This window comes from Mirounga angustirostris, unplaced genomic scaffold (assembly GCF_029215605.1).
Source record: "Mirounga angustirostris isolate CCGP_5_RB_7025 unplaced genomic scaffold, mMirAng1.0.hap1 SCAF_3, whole genome shotgun sequence".
Lineage (NCBI taxonomy): Eukaryota > Metazoa > Chordata > Mammalia > Carnivora > Phocidae > Mirounga > Mirounga angustirostris.
Window position 1 is genome coordinate 174,877,617 of NW_026991711.1, and position 21,688 is coordinate 174,899,304.

The following is a 21,688-nucleotide window of genomic DNA, read 5'->3' on the forward strand; positions in this document are numbered from 1 at the left end:
TTTTTTTCTCATGCTTCTAGAGGCTGAGAAGTCCAAGATCGAGGCAACAGCAGATGTAATGTCTGGTGAGGGCCCTCTTCCTGGCTTGTAGATGACTGTCTTCTCCCTGGGTCCTCCCGTGACAGAAGGGGGGGGTCTCTGATAAGGACATTGATTTCATTCATGAGGGCTCTGCCTGTGTGACCTTATCCCTTCCCAAAGGTCTCATCTCACAATAACCTCACCTTGGGGGTTACTGTTTGAACAGGATTTGGCGGGTGCAGGGGGGGGCGTCAGGGTGCAAACATTCCATCTATTACATACCTTACACATACTTTTTCAAAATTCTGTGATAAATTGTATAGTGATTTCTAATTTCCAACCAGTTTTGACATCTGCTAACTCATTTCACACTTACAGCCTCTTTGTGAGATCAGTCAAGTAAGTCAAACTGGCCCCATTTTTAAAATGCAGAGACAGAGTAAATCTCATGTCTGTCTCTAGGTCTCAGAGTCACACGACTAGTAAGTGGAAATTAGATTATAAATCTTAAAACCCCATTTCCTCTGCCAATTGTTTTTCTTCCCCTTTTTGCTGTTGTTTGTTTTCATTTTAATGGGCATCTTTTGATATAAAAGCCAATGGTATTGTGGTAGGCAGATATTTCCAGCCTGGTAACTTAGGGACTTGGGAAGGATAGAAATAAAAAACCACATCTGAGATGTAGAGGGGAGAGAGGAACGAGGAAAACTGGGACCTGTAGTTGTTAATGAGCTGTCCAACTTGATTTTACGGCCTTGTGACTTTTTGATGTTGTAGCAATAAACTTTCTTGCTTATATCATGGCAAATTTTATGTCTCTCAAACTAATTAGATTCTATTAGTACCTGCTCTTCACAAATTGAACTCAAATCCATTCCCTGGTTGGCCATAGTGTTGCTTGAAAATAATTCTTAGGTGCTTAGAGGACAGGTCACCACCTGCCTGACAGGAAACCTTTGAGATTTGTCCTTCTCCAAGGAGGGCAGTGTCTGTTCTATGCCCAGACACACCGACGTGTGAGGATGGCCTCAGGCCGAGTGAGTCCTTTTCGTCAAATGCAGTGACTATATCCTGGACCTACTGTTTGTGTCCAAGGAGGCTCACCTTCCCGTTGCCTATGTGGGAACAGTGACGTGTCCTGGGATTGTGAACCCCCTGCAGGGCATTAATTCCAGGGAAGCCATAAGAGTCTGCTGACTGGGTGACCCCTACCCCCACCCCCAATAGCTCCCAGTGTAGCTGCCTTCCTTCGGGGCCACAGCTTAAAGAGGGGGTAGGAAGTCAAGAAAAAACAGTGATGGAGGAGAGAAGTAAATCAAGGGGAGAAAAGAGCAAGCAAACAAGGTTCTTCACTCCATCTTCCTTTGCCTCAGAAAAAAATTCCCTTCCCACTGACTTAGCTGTTGGCCCTGTAGCTTGCCCCCTGCTGTGTGAGGGAGCTGGGGAACTTTGCCTGACCGGCTCTTCAGTACTATTAAGTTTCAGTATCACACTTCCAGAAATTTGAGTACTGTCAAGAATCCTGTAATCCCCTGCCTAGGCATTTTCAGATCTTAGACGACATTTCAGTTTGTACTGAAAACACATTACAATGATAGTAGCAGCAAAAGTGAAAACTGTTAATTATCTTCTGTGGTCCCAGATAGTAAGAAAGTTTCAGTAGCATATCAGACACATAAAACGTAACGATACTTTATTTGTGTATGGAGGATGACTTAAAAGCATAGAAGAACTCTTTCTGCACGTGGCAGAAGGTGGCTTCCCCACAGCTTCCAATTTTGCTTCTTCTACTTAGGTGACCTGGCCTGAGGCGTAGGGCAAGAGGTCAGCTCTCAGAGAAAGGGAGGGAAAGGGCAGGGGAGGGCAGCTACCTCGAAGGTGTCTGCTAAAGATGCAGTGGAGTAATTTCAACTGGATAAGTATATGTTGAATTTATTGTGCTCTCATTGTCAAATGCAGTGAATATATCCTGGACCTCCTGGAAAGTGGAAGAGAGAAGTTTCTAGTATTCGCACACCATAAGGTAGTCCTGAGTGCAATTACAAGAGAGCTTGAGAAAAAGGTAAGCTCCCTTCAAAATTCAACACAGGGTGCTCCTTTCGTGTGTTGGCTGCTGAGTGGATCTGAGCAGGTTGAGGGCAGATCTGAACCAAAGAAGTGAGATGATGTTTCCAGAAACATTGCTGAAGACTTTCTGAAGCATCCTTGCTTGTAGAACCACAGTGGGGTCAAAATACTTCCCAGCAGTGTCCTTTAACTTCTTCCCTGCTCCCTGCAGCTACCCCTGGAGCCTTGCTTTGAGAACAAGGATCCACTGTGAACAATGGATCTTTCATGACTCTGTAAATAATTACAAGACTGTCAAGAAAGGAGGTAGCAGAAATTCTCTTGTGTGGAAACAAGTATTTATATGAATATCCTCTTCCTTTTGTTCTTCCTTGTTACCGTCAAAGTGGCTTTATTAATCGTACATGGCAACATGCAACTTCAGTCGAGTTTGTGGCCCTTATTACATTGAATGAAAAATATCCAGAAAGATTTCCAAGGATGTTCATTAAAACTAAACACATCAAATTAAGAAACAAAACTTACAAAGTTGTAACATTTCACATGGAAGTGCTGCCCAATCTTCACCAGCTTCTGCATATAGAATTAAATCAGAACAGCTAAACACATTGTATTTTCACCTCCCTTTTCATTTTTGGTTAAATTTAGGACCATAAATTGCTTTTTGAATTCCTTCATCTTTATTACATTTTATGTAATGTTTCTTTTCTTTTCCTTTTTTTAAGAGAGTGTGTGCACGCACATGCGTGCGCAGTAGGGGAGGGGCAGAGGGAGAGAGAGAATCTGAGCGCCGGGCCCAAGGCAGGGCTCGATCCCATGACCCTGAGGTCATGACCCAAGCCAAAATCAAGCACTGGTAGCTCAACTGGCTGAGCCACCCAGGCGCCCTTGTAATGTTTCAAACATGGAGAGGAGTACAGAGAAACATAAAGCAGCCACTTGTGTGTCTGCCACCCGGATTTAATAAATTGTTTTGTTATATTTATTTCAAAGTGTGTATTTTAAGTAATAACATACTTAGGCCCCTCAGCAGCCCTCTAATTCATTCTCTGTCCTCCTCCCTGGATGTAAGCACTGTCCCCAGTCCTTCCCTCCATGTTGTCATACTTTACTCCAAAGTATATATAGTCTCCTCTGTATGTATTTTTTAACATACATAAATGGCAGCATAATGTGAGTATCCTGAAATTTGCCTTTTCGCTCAATGTTATTTTTGAAATTTTTCCATGTAGTATTATAGCTATAGCTCATTCACCATAAATGCAGAATAGTATCTCTCTGGGTGACTGTAGCACAGTTTATTCATTCTCCTGGTGAGAGACATGGAATTTTATTTACAGTTTTTGCTATTATATGAATACTTTGACATGCATGTGTACGTACATGTAGGCATGTCCATGCATGATCTTGTATAACCATTGGATAGGCTCGTCTTCAACTCTACTAGGTATTGTCACATTTCTCCCCCAGGTGGTAATTCACATTTATAATTGCACCAACAGCATTTGGAAATTCCTACTGTTTTGAGTGCTCACTAACACTTCGTATTATCAGACTTTTTACTTGTGCCACTCCAATGAAATGAAATCTCGGCTCTTTCTTATGTTAATTTGCATTTCCCTGACTACTACTAACAGTTGTATCCTTTTATGTGTTTACTGGTGATTTCAGGCTCTCTTCTGTAGATACTCTGCCTGTTTTACTGTTAGATGGTTTGTCTTTCTCTTACTGATTTGGAAATATTCTTTATAAATTCTGGATATTTATCAGATAACATTTTTTTCTTTTCATTTTGTTGAAGTTTTATTGAGCAGAGTGTTTAATTTTTACTTTAGTTGTTATAACTGAAATACATTTCAAGTTTATTAGTTTTTTCTATATGGTTTTTAATTTTTATGAATGATTTAAGAAATCTTTCCCTACTTAAGGTCATAAAGATTTTCTCCAGTGATTTTTTTTTTCCTGAGAATTTTAGAGGTGGTTCATTAATCCACCTGGGCTTGAATTTTGTATATGATGTGATGCAGGAAGCCAGCCAAAGGAATTAAAATCTATGATCCCTGGATAGGAAAAATCAGAGCTGTCACTATATTCAAGCAACTCAAGACAGTTAATTGGAAAACTGTCAGAATGCGTAAGAGTTTAACAGGGTGCCTAGATTCCAAATAAATATACTAAAATAAATTGCTTTTTTTATATACCAGCTATAACTAATAAGTAAATACAATGGAAAAAAGATCAAATTCGGAGCAACAAAAATGTATAAAGTACCTAATAGTAACCTCACCAAGAAGAGTGTAGAAACCAATGAAGAACTGGAGAGACTTGGGCCATGCTTCAGTGTAAACACTGTAAAAATACTGGTCCTTCCCACATGAATTCGTAGGCTTGACTCAATCCCAATAAAAATTCCAATTGGTTATTTTAAGGGAACCTTATATTATTATGCTAAAGGAGTTTCAAAAAATAAGCAGGAGAGATATCTAAGACAACTTTGAAAAAGAAGACCAATGTTGATAGATTTGTGCCTCCAGATATTAAAATCTGTTATAAAACTCAGCCAGGCTAGTCCAAGAACTGGTGGTCAGATGGTTGGAATAGAATGGATAGCCCTCTTTAGTATTAATAACTCTTTAGTTGAATGGCCCTTTAGTATAAAAAGACAATGTATAATCAAGGAGTCATCAAAAATTAGGCTTAATTTATTCAACAAAAAAAGTTTGGGTGATTGACTAAGTAATTGGGTAGAATACTTAAATGAAACTCAACTTCACTGTTTATTAAATTTCAGACAAATCAAAGCTCATTAAAACCATAAAGCATTAGAAGAAACTACAGATGAATATATAGCTGATCGCTGGATGGGGAATGACTTTCTAAACATAAAAACAATGAGGGGCGCCTTGGTGGCTCAGACAGTTAAGTGTCTGCCTTCGGCTCAGGTCATGATCCCAAGGTTCTGGGATCGAGCCCCACATTGGGCTCCCTGCTCAGCGGGGAGTCTGATTCTCCCTCTCCTTCTGACCTGCCCCCTTGCTTATACTCTCTCTCTGTCAAATAAATAAAATCTTTAAATAAATAAATCAATAAATAAACAAACATAAAAACAATGAAAGAAACCACAAAGGAAAAAAATTGATTTAAATTACCTAAAACTATGGATCTGTTCTGTCACAAACACACATTGGCTAGACCATGGGGGTTTTTTATACATTTGGTACCTTTTCACAGGGCAATTTGGCAGTAACTTAATGCACACTCAACTTTTTCCAAGCTTGTCTTCTAGGAATTTATCCTAAGGAAATAATGAGACCAAACAAAGATTTATGTATAAGATTAGTGATATTATTATTTATAATATTGAATAATTAGAAACCTAAATGTTTGTCAGTAGGCATACTGTTAAATAGTAGTCTGTTTAACCATAAAACATAATAATGTAGATCCATGGTTCTTAACTTTGTGGAGATCACAGGACCCTTTAAGATATGAACCTAAGATATGAAAAAATGTGCAGCGCTTACTATTGATAATGGTGCAGTGAGCTGGACATGCTCATACATTACTTATTGGAAAGCAATTTGGTGATAATATCAGGATCCTTAAGTCTTTGCCTCTTGCCAAAGTATTTTGATTTTTAGTAGTATAGTCTAAGGAAATAACCAAATATGGGCAAAGAACCATGAACAGGTTTATTTTAACCCATCCTTTAAAATTTTTTTTATTCTAATAGTTTTATAGAGATCTAATTGCCGTGCAATAACCTGCACCTAGGTGTACAGTTTGATAAGAATTAAGACAGTGAAGGGGCACCTGGGTGGCTCAGTTGGTTAAGCATCGACTCTTGATGTCAGCTCAGATCTTGATCTCAGGCTTGTGAGTTCAAGCCCATAGTGAATGTGTCTGTTGGCCCCAGGAGTTTCCTTGTGCTCTTTGTAATCCCTCCTGTTTTTCCCTGCCCTCCCATCTCCAGGCCACCACAGATCTGCTCTCTGTCCCTCTAAATTAATTTGCATTTTTAGGGCTTTATATAAATGTGGAATGATTCAGTGTGTACTCTTTTTTGAATTTGATTTCTCTCAGCATATTTTGAGACTCATCTGTTATTGCACGTGTCATCTGTTCATTCCTTCTTTTTGCTGAGTAATATTCTGTTGTATGTATATACCATGATTTTTATCCATTCACCTGTTGGTGGATGTTCGCCAACCCATCTTTTTTAGTGAAAATGAAGAATCCCCCAGGGGCGCCTGGGTGGCTCAGTCGGTTAAGCGTCCAACTCTTGGTTTCTGCTCAGATCATGATCTCAGGGTTGTTAGATGGAGCACCGAGTCAGGCTCTGTGCTCGGCAGGGAGTCTGCTTGAGATTCTCTCCCTCTGCCGCTCCCCCTACTCATATTCTCTCTGTCTCTCTCAAATAAATAAATCTTTATTTTTTTTTTAAAGATTTTATTTATTTATTTGACAGAGAGAGAGATGGAACACAAGTGGGGGAGAGGGAGAAGCAGGCCCCCTGCTGAGCAGGGAGCCTGATGTGGGGCTCGATCCCAGGACCCCAGGATCATGACCTGAGCCGAAGGCAGACGCTCAACGACTGAGCCACCCAGGCGCCCCAATAAATAAATCTTTAAAAAACAAAAAGAATCTCCCAAATATGAAGAAATACACGAATGGATAAATTATACTGTTGCCACATAACAAAATATTATATGGACATTAAAAATCATGTTTTAGAAAACTAATAATTTAGTTTATTTTCAATATAATGTTTATTGGAGAAAAGCAGGATATAAAACTTTGTGTTTAAAAGCTTATCATATACATTGAGAAGAGAGTGCCTGGCAAAAATAGATTGGTAATAGGAGCACCTGGGCGGCTCATTCAGTTAAGCATCTGCCTTCGGCTCAGGTCATGATCCCAGGGTCCTGGGATTGAGCCCCACGTGCGGGGTCTCTGCTGAGCAGGGATCCTGCTTCTCCCTCTCCCTTTGCCTGATGCTCCCCCTGCTTGTGCCTTCTCTTTCTTTCTGTCAAATAAATTAAATCTTTAAGAAAAAATAGATTGGGGGGCACCTGGGTGGCTCAGTTGTTACACGTCTGCCATCGGCTCAGGTCATGATCCCAGGGTCCTGGGATCGAGCCCCACTTTGGGCTCCCTGCTCGGCAGGAAGCCTGCTTCTCCCTCTCCCACTCCCCCTGCTTGTGTTCCCTCTCTCTCTGTCAAATAAATAAATAAAATCTTAAAAAAAAAGAAAAAATAGATTGGTAGTAGTCCTGATATTTGTATTTCCTTTGTAATGTTTGTCTTTATCATTAGAAAAAAAAAATGGATAAATCCCCCCTAAAAGAAGATAAAATTCAACTGGACATGCAAGGAGCATGTGACCCAGCAGCCAACTCCTGGGCATTCATCTCAGATTAGTGAAAACTTGTGTTTACATGGAAACTTGTATACAGATGTTCATGGCAGCTTGATTTGTAGTAGCCCCAAACGAGCCAGCCCACATGTCCGTCCAGAGGTGAAGGGCCACACTGTGGTATGGCCACACCACGGAATATTACTCAGGAGTAAGAAAGGAAGGAGCTACCACTGCACGCAGCGCCCTGGTTAGATCTCCAGGGAATGATGCCGGGTGAAAAACAGCCCGTCCCAAAAGGTTGCCCACTATATGACTCCATTGATAAAACATTCCTGAAGTGAAAGGCACCTGGGAATGGGGCAGGGAGCAGGAGGGAGGTGGGTGTGGTTGTAAAAGGGCCATAGAAGGATCCTTGTGGTGTTAGAACTGTTCAGTGTCTCTTTTTTTCTTTGTTTTTTTCTTTTTTTTTTTTAAGTAAGCTCTGTGCCCACATGGGACTTGAACTCACAACCCCGAGATCAGGAGTCTCATGCTTTACCCACTGAGCCAGCCAGGTGCCCCATAACTGTTCAGTGTCTTGACTGTGAAGGCAGATACGTGAAAAGCCACAGGAATGATACCATTGTGTAGGATATACACATACGAGTTTAAGTAAAACAGGACACTGAGTAAGATCAGTACATCGTATCAAAGTCAATATCCTGGTTATGATACACTATAACAAAATATTACCCCTGGGAGAAAGTGGGCCAGATGTGCAAGGAATCCCTGTGTTTTTGCTTAAACTAAAGGGAATCTACAGTTCTCTCGGCACAAATGTCAATTTGAAATGAAAAGACCAGCAGCTCCGAAAGCAGTGTCAAGTGAAGACTATGCGCTGGCGGGTCTGAGCCAGCATGGCAGCGTGGCTGTGTCCTTGGGGCCACGGCCGCTGAGCCCCGGGCCCCCGTGCATCCCACCTTGCCTCCCCTCTTGTCCCCTCAGCACGTGCCGTACATCCGCATCGACGGCTCCACCTCGTCGGCAGACCGGGAGGACCTCTGCCAGCAGTTCTGTCTGTTCGAGAAGCACGCCGTGGCCGTGCTGTCCATCACCGCTGCCAACATGGGCCTCACCTTCTCCTCGGCTGACCTGGTGGTGTTTGCTGAGCTGTTCTGGAATCCAGGGGTAAGGGACACAGGAGACAGGAGCAAGGGTCAGTCTGGGCAGACAGGGTTGCCGGGAGCTGTCCCTAGCACCAGTTTTTTGGGGTTTTTTTGTTTTTTTTATGTTATGTTAGTCACCATACAGTACATCATTAGTTTTTGATGTGATCCACGATCCATTGTTTTCATATAACACCCAGTGCTCCATGCAGTACGTGCCCTCCTTAATACCCATCACCGGGCTAACCCCTCCCCCCTTCCCTCTCCCCTCTAAAACCCTCAGTTTGTTTCTCAGAGTCCATAGTCTCTCATGGTTCATCTCTCCTTCCAGTTCCCCCGCTTCATTTTCCCTTCCTTCTCCTAATGTTCTCCATGCTATTCCTTATGTTCCACAAATAAGTGAAACCATATGATAATTGACTTTCTCTGCTTGACTTATTTCACTTAGCATAATCGCCTCCAGTCCCTTCCATGTTGATGTAAAAGTTGGGTATTCATCCTTTCTGATGGCTGGGTAATATTCCATTGTATATACGGATTACATCTTCTTCATCCATTCATCTGTTGAAGGGCATCTCGGCTCTTTCCACAGTTTGGCTATTGTGGACATTACTGCTATGAACATTGGGGTGCATATGGCCCTTCTTTTCACTACATCTGTGTCTTTGGGGTAAATACCCAGTAGTGCAATTGCTGGGTCATAGGGTAGCTCTATTTTTAATTTTCTGAGGAACCACCACACTGTTTTCCAAAGTGGCTGTACCAACTTGCATTCCCACCAACAGTGTAAGAGGGTTCCCCTTTCTCCACAACCTCTCCAACATTTGTTGTTTCTTACCTTGTCAATTTTTGCCATTCTAACTGGTGTAGGGTGGTATCTCATTGTGGCTGGTATCCAGGATCTATAAAGAACTTCTCAAACTCAACACCCAAAAAACAAATAATCAAGTCAAAAAATGGGCAGAAGACATGAACAGACACTTCTCTGAAGAAGACATACAAATGGCTCACAGACACATGAAAAAATGTTCATCATCATTAGCCATCAGGGAAATTCAAATTAAACCACATTGAGATACCACCTAGCACCAGTTTTGTCTTCCATCCGTTTTTGTTAGGCCTCAGAAACATGTTTGTACTTCCCACGTGTCAGTCTTCAAAGAAGTGAAGGCTCGCACGTCCGTCGGCTAGTTATTAGATCTTCATGGCAGTCTCCTCTAAGTAGTAGGATTATCGACTCCACTTTCCCGAAGGGAATGTTGAAGTGTGGGAAGGCCAGGAGGAATCTTAGGAGTCCTCCCTCTGTGAGGAGTTGGCACAGATAGCTCAAGGCCCCAGCTGTCCCTGGAGGGGAGCGTGTGGCCCCAGCAGCCACGGCCTAGGCCTCTGGCCTTCCAGTCTGTGCCCCTAGTATTGACCATTGCTGGGAGCTCTTTACCGATGCGGCCACCACAGGCGACCGCGGTGGGTGCCCCACTGGCCTCATCTCGTGAGCGAAGAGCTGTGACAGCAGATATGTGTCATTGGCCACACAGGGCACTGCTTCGTGATGGGTGGACTTCAAGGCTGAAGGCATAGATAATAGAAACAATGCTCTTGGGCTCTATTATTTATTATAGGGCTTACCACCATATTAAAGGATCACCCAGCCCCTGATCATATATGGCCTCTCCCTCGGTGGCGATATGTTTATTTAGAAGGTCACAGTTTCTTTCCCGGTGAGAAGCATGGCAGCGTGCTGGGCTTCCTTCGTCTGCCCTCAGCACAGCCTCCTAGCAGAGTCCGTGCTTGCTGTTCGTTCCTCCTGGCACCTAGTGCTGTGCCCACAACTGGCCAGCTGCAGAGTCTAGCTCCCCCAGAACTTGGCTTGTTTTGGTTTGGTTCTCTCTTGTGTTAGGTGGCAGCTTGCTTGAAGGCAGAGGCTGCAGAGCCTGCAGACTTGGGTCGTGGAGTGCAGTCCTTGGAGGAGAGAGGGTGTGGTGGGCTCAGGGGCAGGGGGCTGCATGCTGTGGTGGACGGAGCCCCTTCAGGCCTCAGCCTGCATGCATCCTGATCCCCGGACCTCACAGGTGCTGCTCCAGGCTGAGGACCGGGTGCACCGAATTGGACAGTCGAGCTCCGTGAGCATCCACTACCTCGTGGCGAGAGGCACAGCTGACGACTACCTCTGGTATGGCTGGCCACGGGGCTTGAGCGAGGGTTGAACGCCAGTGATGTGTTTCCTTCGCTCCCTAAGCACTTCTGCTCTTGCTGATGTCTTCAGGGACCCATGCAGAAGACCCAGGTGTCATGCCCTCCCACTTCCACCGTGAGCATGCCGGGACTCCTTCACAGTATTCACTCACAGCTTGCTGGGTGCATGAGGACTAAGGGGCTGTGGCCTGAGACAAGGGAGGGGGGAGCTGATCATGAGGAAGCGTAGGTGCAGGTTTGCTCGTAAGACACTCTGTCCCAGCCGTGAAGGCACTGCTGAGACACAGTGATGTCCCCCTCTGCCCCTTTATGTCATGTATTGGTATAGTAAGCCCGCCCTATAGTACTGCTGCTGACCTTTCGGAGAAAGTGGGCTCACTGTGTAGTGCTTCCTTAGCAGAGCTGGGGTAAAATGTTCAACCCCGGGGTTCATGTCTGGTACCTAAGCAAAAAAAATCTCCAAATGCTCCTTCTCAATCCCATTTACCCCTTCCTGATACTAAGTTTCTTGATTATCTGTTTCCACTACTCGTCTCTGTTTCCAGCTTTATGACTAAGGGGTCTTACCTTTGCCATGTGTGTTGGTTGTCCCTCCTCCCGCATCTTTGGATTTGTGGGTTTGTTCACTGGGCAGCTCATAACAGCACGAGGTTCAGAATTTTGTTGTAGTGAGACATTTATTTCCTCTATATCTTCCAGTGGAAAGGATTTTGAACCTAATTAACTCGAACCCTAAATTGGTTTGCAGCTGAGAGGAGGCAAATATTTGAGGTTGGGCATTGGCGCCTTGAGAGCGGCAAAGAAGTGAAACAGCATACTCAGTCCCATAGAAACAAGGAGGGTGATCTCTTTTTAATCAGCTCGCTGGTTCTGCGCAGCTTGTGTTCACCGCAGCTCATTTCTCCCCAACAGGCCCCTAATTCAAGAGAAGATTAAAGTTCTGGGTGAGGCCGGACTTTCTGAGACCAATTTTTCAGAAATGACAGAAGCTACTAATTACTTGTACAAGGTAACACTAGCAAATGTCTCCTTGCTACTGGGGTGGGGGGAGGCATTAAGTTGCTCAGCCCTTGGGTCCTGAGAGAGAAGGTGTGGATCACTCCTGCGGATTTCACCCAGCCTCATGCAGAAAAATGGCTTTACCGTAGCTCGTCTGGAAACCAAAGTGTCTTCTCCTCATGGAACTGCCCAGAATCAGAGTCTGAGTGAAATCAGCAAAATCCTCGAGTGACAGGAAGACTAGAGAGTCTGAGGGTTTGAACTTTCATTTACATTGAGGTAGCAACTAAATGCTTCCTTCCAAATGTAATTATTGAGATAAATAAGACTCAGAAGTCGTATTTTTATTTTTAAGTTCTTTTTTTTTTTTTTCTAAAGATTTTATTTATTTATTTGAGAGAGAGAATGAGATAGATCATGAGGGTCAGAGGGAGAAGCAGACTCCCTGCTGAGCAGGGAGCCTGATGTGGGACTCGATCCCGGGACTCCAGGATCATGACCTGAGCCAAAGGCAGTCGCTTAACCAACTGAGCCACCCAGACGCCCCTTTAAGTTCTTATTTAAGTAACTTCTACACCCAATGTGGGGCTTGAACTCATGACCCCCAGATCAAAAGTTGCATGCTCCTCCAGCTGAGCCAGGCACCCCCAGAGATCATATTTTTTAATGTAGAGTATAGATTATCCTCATAGATGTAAACAATTAATAAGCTAATTTTGAAACAACCTTATTTTTAAGCTTTTTAAAGAACTCTCTAATTCAGTTGAATGATAAATATTTTCACAGAGCCTTGGTTATTATATGCCCTTTGAAAAGAAGGAACCTTATTTTTAAAGGATTCTCAACCTTCTTGAACTCAATAATGAGTTCATTTAGAACTCATTTATTTATACTGCCTTTGCCCTCACTCTGAATTAGTTGAGAATTTCTGCCTAAAGTACAAGATAATATAAATGCCGTTTATCAATACTTATTTTGATTAATAATTGTATCTATTTTTTTAATTAAAATGGAGCTGAAAATTTCATCAACTACTAGAAAAAGAAAATGTTGCCTCCTAGGAGGAGATTAAAGCAAAAGCAGTTACATCTCGCTAAGACATCCTGCTTTCCCAGAGGGGAAGTGAAATACTAATCAGATCTTGGACCTTGCTTCCATTAATCAGGCATGCTCTGAGTTAGAGCATAGTATTGCCACCACCATAATCAAATGCAGGTTAACAGTTATTTTACTTGGAACAGGCTGCCTTATGGGGTGGCATTCCTTAACCTTGCGGTTGTTCAGACAGAGGCTGACGAGGATATTTCTAGAGGAGGATGTGTGGATCACGTGAGGCTGACCTTAATGACCCTTTAATATCACTCCTGGTTGGGAAGGCTGGGATCCTGAAAGGCCAGGGAATGTCAGGTGCAGGTACATTAGGCAATCTGGAGTTCTCACATGACTATTCCCATGGTCAGTTTTCAGTGGCGTCCCATCACCAATGCGGGGGGCTTCTGTTAAGGAGCAGTGGGGAAATAGAAACCAGCTGGGTTGAGACCTGATCATAAAGGGACTGAAAAGCCAGGGAAGCTACTTCAGCACTGATGAGGTAGACAGAGTGGGGGAGCCCCAGGACATGATGAGAAAATCCTGTTAAAGAAAAATGGGGGGCAGAAATCGGCCCGGCAGAGACCTGCCAGGGATTGAAACGGGGAGAGGCCTGCAGTGGGAAGCACAGGTGCGCCACTGCAGATCCGTGCAGGTACCGAGTGCTGCGGCTCGGGTGAGAGTGCCTGTGGAACTTCGCAGGGGAACAGCCTGGAGAGGCAGACTTGCTGCCAGTCTGTGTGAGATTGGGGGCAGTCAGGACGCCTTGGTGATCGCAAGCCAGGGAGACCGGAAGCATGTTGGTAGACCATCAGAACTAGGCTTTTTGGAGAGAGTTGCTGGTTTGAGGATGTAGGATTGAGAGGAGAGATGGCTTGCATTTTTTTTTTTTTTTAAAGATTTTATTTATTTGAGAGAGAGAGAACACATGAGAGGGGATAGGGTCAGAGGACGAAGCAGACTCCCTGCTGAGCAGGGAGCCCGATGCGGGACTCAATCCAGGGACTCGATCCAGGGACTCCAGGATCATGACCTGAGCCGAAGGCAGTCGCTTAACCAACTGAGCCACCCAGGCGCCCGGCTTGCATTTTTAAACAGCGTTAGTTTAACGGAACCGGGATGTCAGTGGAGATGTTGAAAGCGCACCTGGATTGAAAGACGCTCAGGGTTGGGAATTCACACTTGGGAGAGATCAGCAAAGGGGTGATAGCAAGCGCATTGCGTGCTATGGTTGTAACTGCTGGGCATGATTTTAACACTGCGCCAGGGCCGTCAATGCACAGAGGTAGCTGGTGGGCCTTTTGATCATTGGCAGATTTCAGATAGAAACAAGTATGGGAATCTAGTTCTCCGTATGTCAAGTACAGCTATGTTGTATCAACCACTCCGAAAATTAGGTGTAAGCAGTGGCTGAGTACACGGGTTTGGCAGTTGAATTGCAACTTAACTAAGCCCTCGGTGGAGAAGGGCTTTGCAGGAAGTGAGAGCTTGGGAGCTATTTCAATACCGATTTGGAAAGCTAGAAGGAAGAAGACATTTCCAACATAAATTATAGTTTGAGAGCATGTTCTTTATGGCTCTCACACCATTTCTAACTCCCCACCCCCCCCCCCTTTTCCTTTACTCACGAGCAGCAGAGCAGCAGAAAAGAAACGATGTCAGGCAGTAAGGCCGCCCTGGTCTACAGTGGCCGTCATGCGGCACCTGACGCCGTAAAGTGTTCGGCCCCCACCTCCGAGCCTCCTCCCCAGCCTCGGTGGCCCAGGGAGAGTCGGTGCTGGAGCCTGCACTCTGACTTCTTTGTTTTCTCTCTCTGATAAAGGACCCAAAGCAGCAGAAGATCTATGACCTCTTCCAGAAGTCCTTTGAGGAGGACGGAAGTGACATGGAGCTCCTGGAGGCCGCGGAATCCTTTGACCCCGGAAGTGCTTCTGGTGCACCTGGAAGCGATTCCCAGGACCTGGGCGACGCGGTGGACGAAATCACGTTGACGGGCAGCCCCGTGAAGAAAAGGAGATTTGAATTTTTTGATAATTTCGACAGCTTTACCTTTCCCCTATAAGAAGGGGGGGGCGGAAAGCATTTAAAAATCATGGAAATAAAACAAGGTGTTTGAAGCTTGTGCTCCTCTTGACGTCACAGCAGTGCTGCCATGTCTCCGGCCCGCGGGCTCGCAGGCCTCGGCGCAGCATTTCCTTTCTGGCCTTTCTGTGCGGGTCGCCTGGGGTCTTCACCTTAGCTTTTCCGGCTGAGAAACAGAGCGAGCAGATTGTAGTAATGATAACTCCTGTTCTTTAAGTAACGAGGTGCTTCCTGTGCAACCCCTGGAATTTGGGTTTTTAAAATGTATTGATTGAACAAGTATTTATAGAGCAGCTGATACGTGCCAGGCAGCGTTCTAGGTGCCGGCAGTAATTCAACAAGAGAGAGAAAGCCGGTGCCTTTGTAGAAGTTACATCACAGGAGAGATCATAGTTACACATCCTACGAAGAAAAGTAAAGTTAAGGAGGCAAGGGTTTAGAGCAGGAGGTGACAAGCCTTTTCTGTCAATAGTCAGACAGTAAATATATTTGGCTTTATGGGCCAGGTTGTCTCTGTTGGAATGACTCAACTCTGCTGCTATAGGACAAAAGCTACCCTAGGTAATCCAGAAACAAATGATTATGGCTCTTTTCCAATAAAACTCTGTTACGGACACTGAAATGCGAATCCGTACAATTTTCATGGCCACGAATTTTTCTTTTGATTTTTTTTCAACCATTAAAAAATGTAAAAACTGTGCTTAGTCCACGGGCCATACAAAAGCAGGCAGTGGGCAGGATTTGGCCCACAAAGCATAATTTGCTAACTCCTAGTTTAGAGCAGCCCCGTCCAACAGAAGTATAACACAAGCCACAGATGTGAACTCAATTTTCTAAAAGGGTATTTTAAAAAATAAAGAAGGATCAAATTAGTAATATTTTAACTCAGTGTCTTCAAAATGTCGGCTCAACATACAATCACTATTAAAAACTTACTGAGACACTTCTACGATTACATTCTTTTCTTTCATGCTATATACCCAGTGTGTATCTGTTGCTAACAGCACCTCCCAGAGTGGACTAGCCAGTGTCAAGTGCATGTTTAAGTGCACTTGTGGCTGGTGGCTCCTGTGTTGGCCAACACAGGTTTAGAGAGTGGTGAGGGGTGGGGGTATCGTGTGGCAGGATTAGAGGTGATGTCACTGAAGAGAAAGAGGCCAGATGAAATGGAGCCCCTAGGTCGTGTAAAGAATCAGATTTAATTTTGAACATGAAGCCACTGGGTTTTGAACAGGGATATGAGGCAGTCTGATTATATTTTTAAAAGATCCCTCCAGGGGTCCCTGGGTGGCTCAGTTGGTTAAGCGGCTGACTTGATTTTGGCTCAGGTCACAATCTCAGGGTCGTGAGATCGATCAAGCCCGTCGTCGGGCTCCACACTGGGCATGGAGTCTGCTTGAGATTCTCCCTCTCCCTCTGCCCCTCCCACCACTCATGCTCTCTCTCTAAAATAAAAAAAAAAACTTTAAAAAATAAATTAATTAAAAAATGAAAGATCCCTCCAATTTGTGTGTAGCAAATAGATCGGGAAGGATGGTCAGGGGAGCAGTTTTGAGAGGAGGCTAGTGAACTATTGCAGCTGACCACAGGGCAACGCTGAGGTGTGGCCCAGCTGAGCGGCAGTGTGAAGGAGGTAAGAAGTGCTTGGATTGGATATGTTGTGATTGTAGAGCTGAACGAATTTGAGATGCATTGACCGAGAGGCATTTGAGAAGGAGAAGTCAATACTTAGACCTAGGATCTGGCCTGAGCAAAGCTGTAGTGCCCTTGACTGAGATTAAAGGAAAAAAAAAAAAGATGAAGAAGTGTGGGTAGGTTGGGTGGCAGGGCAAAATCAAGGTTTTGGTTATGGACTTGTTGAGTTTGAGACGGAGACACCCCACCCAACTCCCCCTTCAAGGAGGGAAGCTTCCTGCCCAGCTCCAGGGAGCTCAACTAGCATATAGCCTCCACCGGGCCACAACTTCTAGTTGGTCTCAGTCCATGGAGAGCCACTTTGTCCGAAGTTACACCCTTCCTGGAGCAGCCTGCATAAGTGACTGAACAAGGGGGCCACAAAGGCCGGGCCACTTAGGCCTGATGTGGGACACCCCTGCCGGGCGGGTGGTATTCACTGCAGAGCTGCCCACTCCCCGCTGGGCCGTCTGAGGCTCTAGTTCACCTCCCTCTGCCTTCCCTGCTTCCTCGCCTTCCTTCACAGACACTGATCTCTGATAAACACATTGTACCACACACTCCCTGTGGTTCCAGGAAACCCAACCTGGGCATGATCCAAGGGCTAGGTTATGTAGGCTGTAGGATTTGGGTCTCCGGCAGGAGAAGGTCACACCTAGAGCTGTGACTTCTGCCCTCACCAGATATAAATGGTATTTATAGGCATGGGGCTGGATGAGATTGAGCAGGTAAGGTGACTTTGGAGAAAAAAAGCAGATCTAACTAACCCCAGAGCACACCAACAGTTAGGGCTGGGAAGAGAAAAAGGAGGCCAAACAGCAAAGAAAGAGAGGAAGAAAATCAAAATGGGTGTCGGGGAGGGGGATATTTAAAAAGAGTTTCAAAAAGGAAGGAGTTGGCTGCTTTAGTTGGTATTGTCGAAAGACAATGGACCAGGGTTAAGTAAAGGTTTAGAGTTAGTCCAATTTTCTTGGCAGCAGTGCAAGATGTCTAAGTTGCTCCAGCATGACTATATGTGTGCATTTGTTTGTTAGACTTGGATGGTTTTCACTCTCATACAGTTTACTAGGTGCCAGGCACCGGGCCAGACACTTTACATGTATTGACGCGGTGAGCCCCACTTCAGAAGAAGGTAGTTCGATTTTCATTGTGCAGATGCAGAAACCGAGCCAAGGGAGTCTCAGCGAGGAAGTGGCAGAGCAAGACTTACAGCTAGGCCACCCCCTCTAGAGCCGCCCACTCTAGGGTAGGTGCACACGTCCTACACCAGCAGGCTCGGGGCTGCTTTGGCGGGTCTATGAGCAGCTGATTGCGTGGCAGCGTTCCCGAGGGGCTCAGCCTCCCTGCAGGCTCCCAGCTAACTCTGTTCTAACTAGAACAAGACCCTGGAAGGCACCATTTTCTTGTGCCTTTCGGCCCCCTTTCCAGGGCTTCTAGACAGTTCCAACAGAGAGATCTTTGAGAACCACCCAACCCCCTTCACTGCTGCTCAAGGGCGGTCAGGCATACTGACATGTCAGCACGATCCGATCCAGACTGCAGGGCCATGTCCTGTGGGAGGCTTTGGCCTTGGGAAATAACTGGCTGACTTTCTCCCTTCCTCAGTCAAACCCGGCATTTGGTTACTGAGCTTCCTATTAATCACTGTATTGATCTACTGCTGTGAGCTTCTCTGCAGGGTCAGAGCTCTTCAGGAAATCCAGCCCGAACACCTGCCTCTGAGGGGCATGAGTTGCTTCTCCTGTCTTTCTGCAAAGGACTGTGGAGATTAACAGCTGAGTCTGCATTCCGCCGGTGTATCCTGCCATGCTCTGGTGCCAGATCTCCATAGATAATTGGGCCTTTGGTTTCCTCTAGCACCTCCTGAAATGAGAATGACCCAGTGTTACCAAAAAAAAAAAAAAAAAAAAAAAAAAAATCCAGAGTCAAAGGCCCGAGAGAGAATGCTTGTCTGGGCTCTCCTCTAGGCAACCGGAAGTGGTCTTATACTATCTTTTTCCTCCAGCTCTCTATTTTGTTAGCTGTACCAGTTTGTTTATAATACTGACTATGACTTGTTGGAAGCTTCCAGAGGACAAGTAATGGGTCTGTCTAAAGTTTACTCTAACTTTGTCCCAAACGGCCACTTAAAATAAATATTTGTCTAAGAGTAATTAAGAGCAACGGCTGCTGTGTCATCAAATAAATTGTCCTTAGTTCCCTCAGGAGTGGGTGCTCTGGAAAGCCAACTACATCACTTCATGGTTGCTGCCCTTGGAGTCCATAATCAATCTGCCACGGACACAGCCCCCAGTGTAGTTCTAGAAAAGGATACAGTTGATCGTGTGCGGGGTGGCCTGCTGAGTGATGGCCCAATGAGGACAGAATCTGTATGAAAAGAAAGGCTAAAATCCTACCTCAACATTGCTCACGAGGTTTTTGCAGTCTTGGTGGTTCATTGATGGAAACAACCAGTCACTTCAGAAAAGTCTATGGAATGAGTTAAGGCCCAGGATGCAGAAAGATTCTGGATCACAGTTAGATGCTGAGAGAGTTTCAGAAAGGAGCATTTCTTCCTCGCCTGCCCCAGAGCCTAGCCACAGCCTCTGCTCTCTGTCCTGACATCACACGGCTTGAGGAGCATTACGAAGCCCTCTTCTGTGAGTCTGTGGACGTCTCTGGAGACTCACCTGCTGCTCACTCAAAGATTGGATGCAGCTTTCTCAGGAGCCCTGCTGGAGTTTGGTCAAGTCCTTTAATGTCTCAGAGAATGAGATTATAGCATCTCATTCCTTACTTTTTTAAGAGCTCCTCCTTACTCTAGGGATGTGGTTAGTCTACAATGGGTATGCTCCAGAAATACAGTGAAAGGTGCCAGTGATTTTGAGACATATATATCCAGTGTTGCTTGGGAGAATCAGTGACCATTGTTAAATGAATAAATCTCTGCTTTATTCACCTTGGGGCCTGCCACAAGGTGTCAGATCAATGCCTGCCCTTGGGAGGGTTTGCCCTTGGTCCTTGCAACTTGGTGTGCATGTTTAAAACCGTATTCTTCTGGAGTCTTAGTAAATATGGCCTGTTGAGCCTCCATCTGAAGCCTGCAGTTAAACCTCAGTTTCAGCCGCTCTAGAGAAAGACTCGCCATCTCTGAGATGTCCTTGAGGTCCTCCAAAGCAAATTTTATTTGTACTACGAAGCCGGTAAATTCTAAGTTATACAATCCCAAATGTACCTCTAGAACTTGTTGAGAACCATCCAGCCATTTCTGTGTGATTCAGAAAAGACACTTGGATTTATTTATAGAGAGAAATGGCTTTGGATTTAAGGAAGGATTTCTGCACTTTTTCCATCTTTACTTCACAGTCAGTCCAGACGCATACCTGCCACCATCCACTGTGTTTTCTGGAAATGTCAGTTCTAATGAAGAAAATCTGGGCCTATCTCATCCCACTTCCTGTCCCTGCCATTAGTTGGCCCCTTACAGGGTTTTATGAAAGGCCCCCCAGGCCCACCAGAGCTGTCTCTGCCTACCCTCACCAGGGTCATTATCCCCTGAATGACCCTGGTTAATTTCTGCCTTTAGGGCTGCGATCAGGAAGACTCCTAGAGGGAGCAAGTCATCCCGTAAATCTTGATCCATTTGTACTAGAATTAATTGTGTCTTTTCCTTCTTGGCTTCCCACAAGCCTTTTTCTAGGTCAGAGGGAGAGCTAAGAAACCGAGCCGGAGGGGCCATCCCCTCACTGCTGGCTCTTGGGTTTTGCCTTGTCTATGCATTCTTATCTATTGGAATCTTAATACTTTTCTTTTCTTTTTTTTTTTTTTTAATTTTATTTATTTGAGAGAGAGAGAAAGAGAGTGCAAGAGCATGAGCAGGGGAGAGGGGCAGAGGGAGAAGCCGATTCCCCACTGAGCACGGAACCCCGGGATCCTGAGCCTCAGAAGGCAGACGCTTAACCAACTGAGCCACCCCAGAACCTTGGTGCTTTCTGAAGCTCTTTGTAGGTGAAATTTAAACTGCAAAAGGTATGAAAAGAAGTCCAACTTTATCACCTGCGCTATCCTCTCACTTCTTACCACGTGCAGGATTACAAGGTTTAAAAAAAATGGCATGGAAGCTTAAAGAGAATTTATTGGAGTACTCTCTCATACCTGCAATTTTGGTTTTGTCTTTTCCTGTGAGGTCCCAGTGAAGGAAATGGATTCCTAATCATAGCAGAAAACATCGAGAAGCCTGTGAGTCACAGTGTTTGGGATATTATGACAGCCAACAGCTATTTGGTTTTGCAACATCCTCTGCCCACATCCCCCCTACCAACCCATTCATCTGACTTATTGAGTGCCAGGCACTCTTCCCCTTTGTTATTAACTCCCCTTTTCTAGGGTGAAATATCATACATAAAAGAGTTCATAAAACAAATTTACAGCTTAACAAAATATTACAAAACACTCATGTAAACCATAATCCCAAGGTTGCGAATGTATGTTCTAGATGTTTATTGTTTTGCTTTTAATGTTTAGATCTACAATCCAATTGCAGTTTATTTTTGTACATGGAGTGAGGTAAGGTCAAGGTTAATTTTTTCCATATGAATATGCAGTTTCTCAGCATCACTTATTGAAAAGACTGTCCCTTCATCTAGTGCTCTGCAGTGCCTTCTTTTCACTATTATAAATTTGATATAAAAATTAACTAATCGGGGCACCTGGGTGGCACAGTCGGTTAAGCGGTTAAGCATCCAACTCTTGATTTTGGCTCAGGTTGTGATCTCAGGGCTGTGGGATGGAGCCCTACATCAGGCTCTGTGCTCAGGGCAGAGTCCCTTGTCCTTCTCCCTCTCCCTTTGCCCTTCCTCCCACTCATGCTCTCTCTCTCAAATAAATAAAATCTTAAAAATAATAATAAAAATGAAAAAATAAAAAATAAAAATGTATAAGTAAAAAATGAAAGCCCTGCATTCTCATCCCTCCTATTCCTAGCCCTACTTCCTACAGGTAATAACTAATATAAACAATTTAGGATGGAGCCATTGGTAATTTATTCCCAATGCATATAAATATATAAATATACATAGAA

General features: G+C 44.6%; 1 protein-coding gene across 17 annotated transcripts in view; it reads left to right on the plus strand.

Annotated features, from left to right (window-relative positions):
- SMARCAL1 (SWI/SNF related, matrix associated, actin dependent regulator of chromatin, subfamily a like 1) overlaps positions 1-15,963 on the plus strand; it is a 59,047-nt gene extending 43,084 nt beyond the window's left edge. For 5 of the 17 annotated variants that reach the window (XM_064587021.1, XM_064587023.1, XM_064587022.1 and 2 more), the window contains 5 exons: positions 1,981-2,083; positions 8,432-8,614; positions 10,662-10,762; positions 11,698-11,794; positions 14,696-15,948. In XM_064587021.1, the coding sequence (XP_064443091.1) occupies positions 1,981-2,083; positions 8,432-8,614; positions 10,662-10,762; positions 11,698-11,794; positions 14,696-14,935 (724 nt within the window). In that variant the 3' untranslated portion in view covers positions 14,936-15,948. Of the gene's footprint in view, positions 1-1,980; positions 2,084-8,431; positions 8,615-10,661; positions 10,901-11,697; positions 11,795-14,695 lie in introns of all 17 variants that reach the window. The other 12 variants (XM_064587027.1, XM_064587030.1, XM_064587031.1 and 9 more) reach the window with 7 other exon arrangements.
- The last annotated feature ends 5,725 nt before the right edge of the window (positions 15,964-21,688 follow it).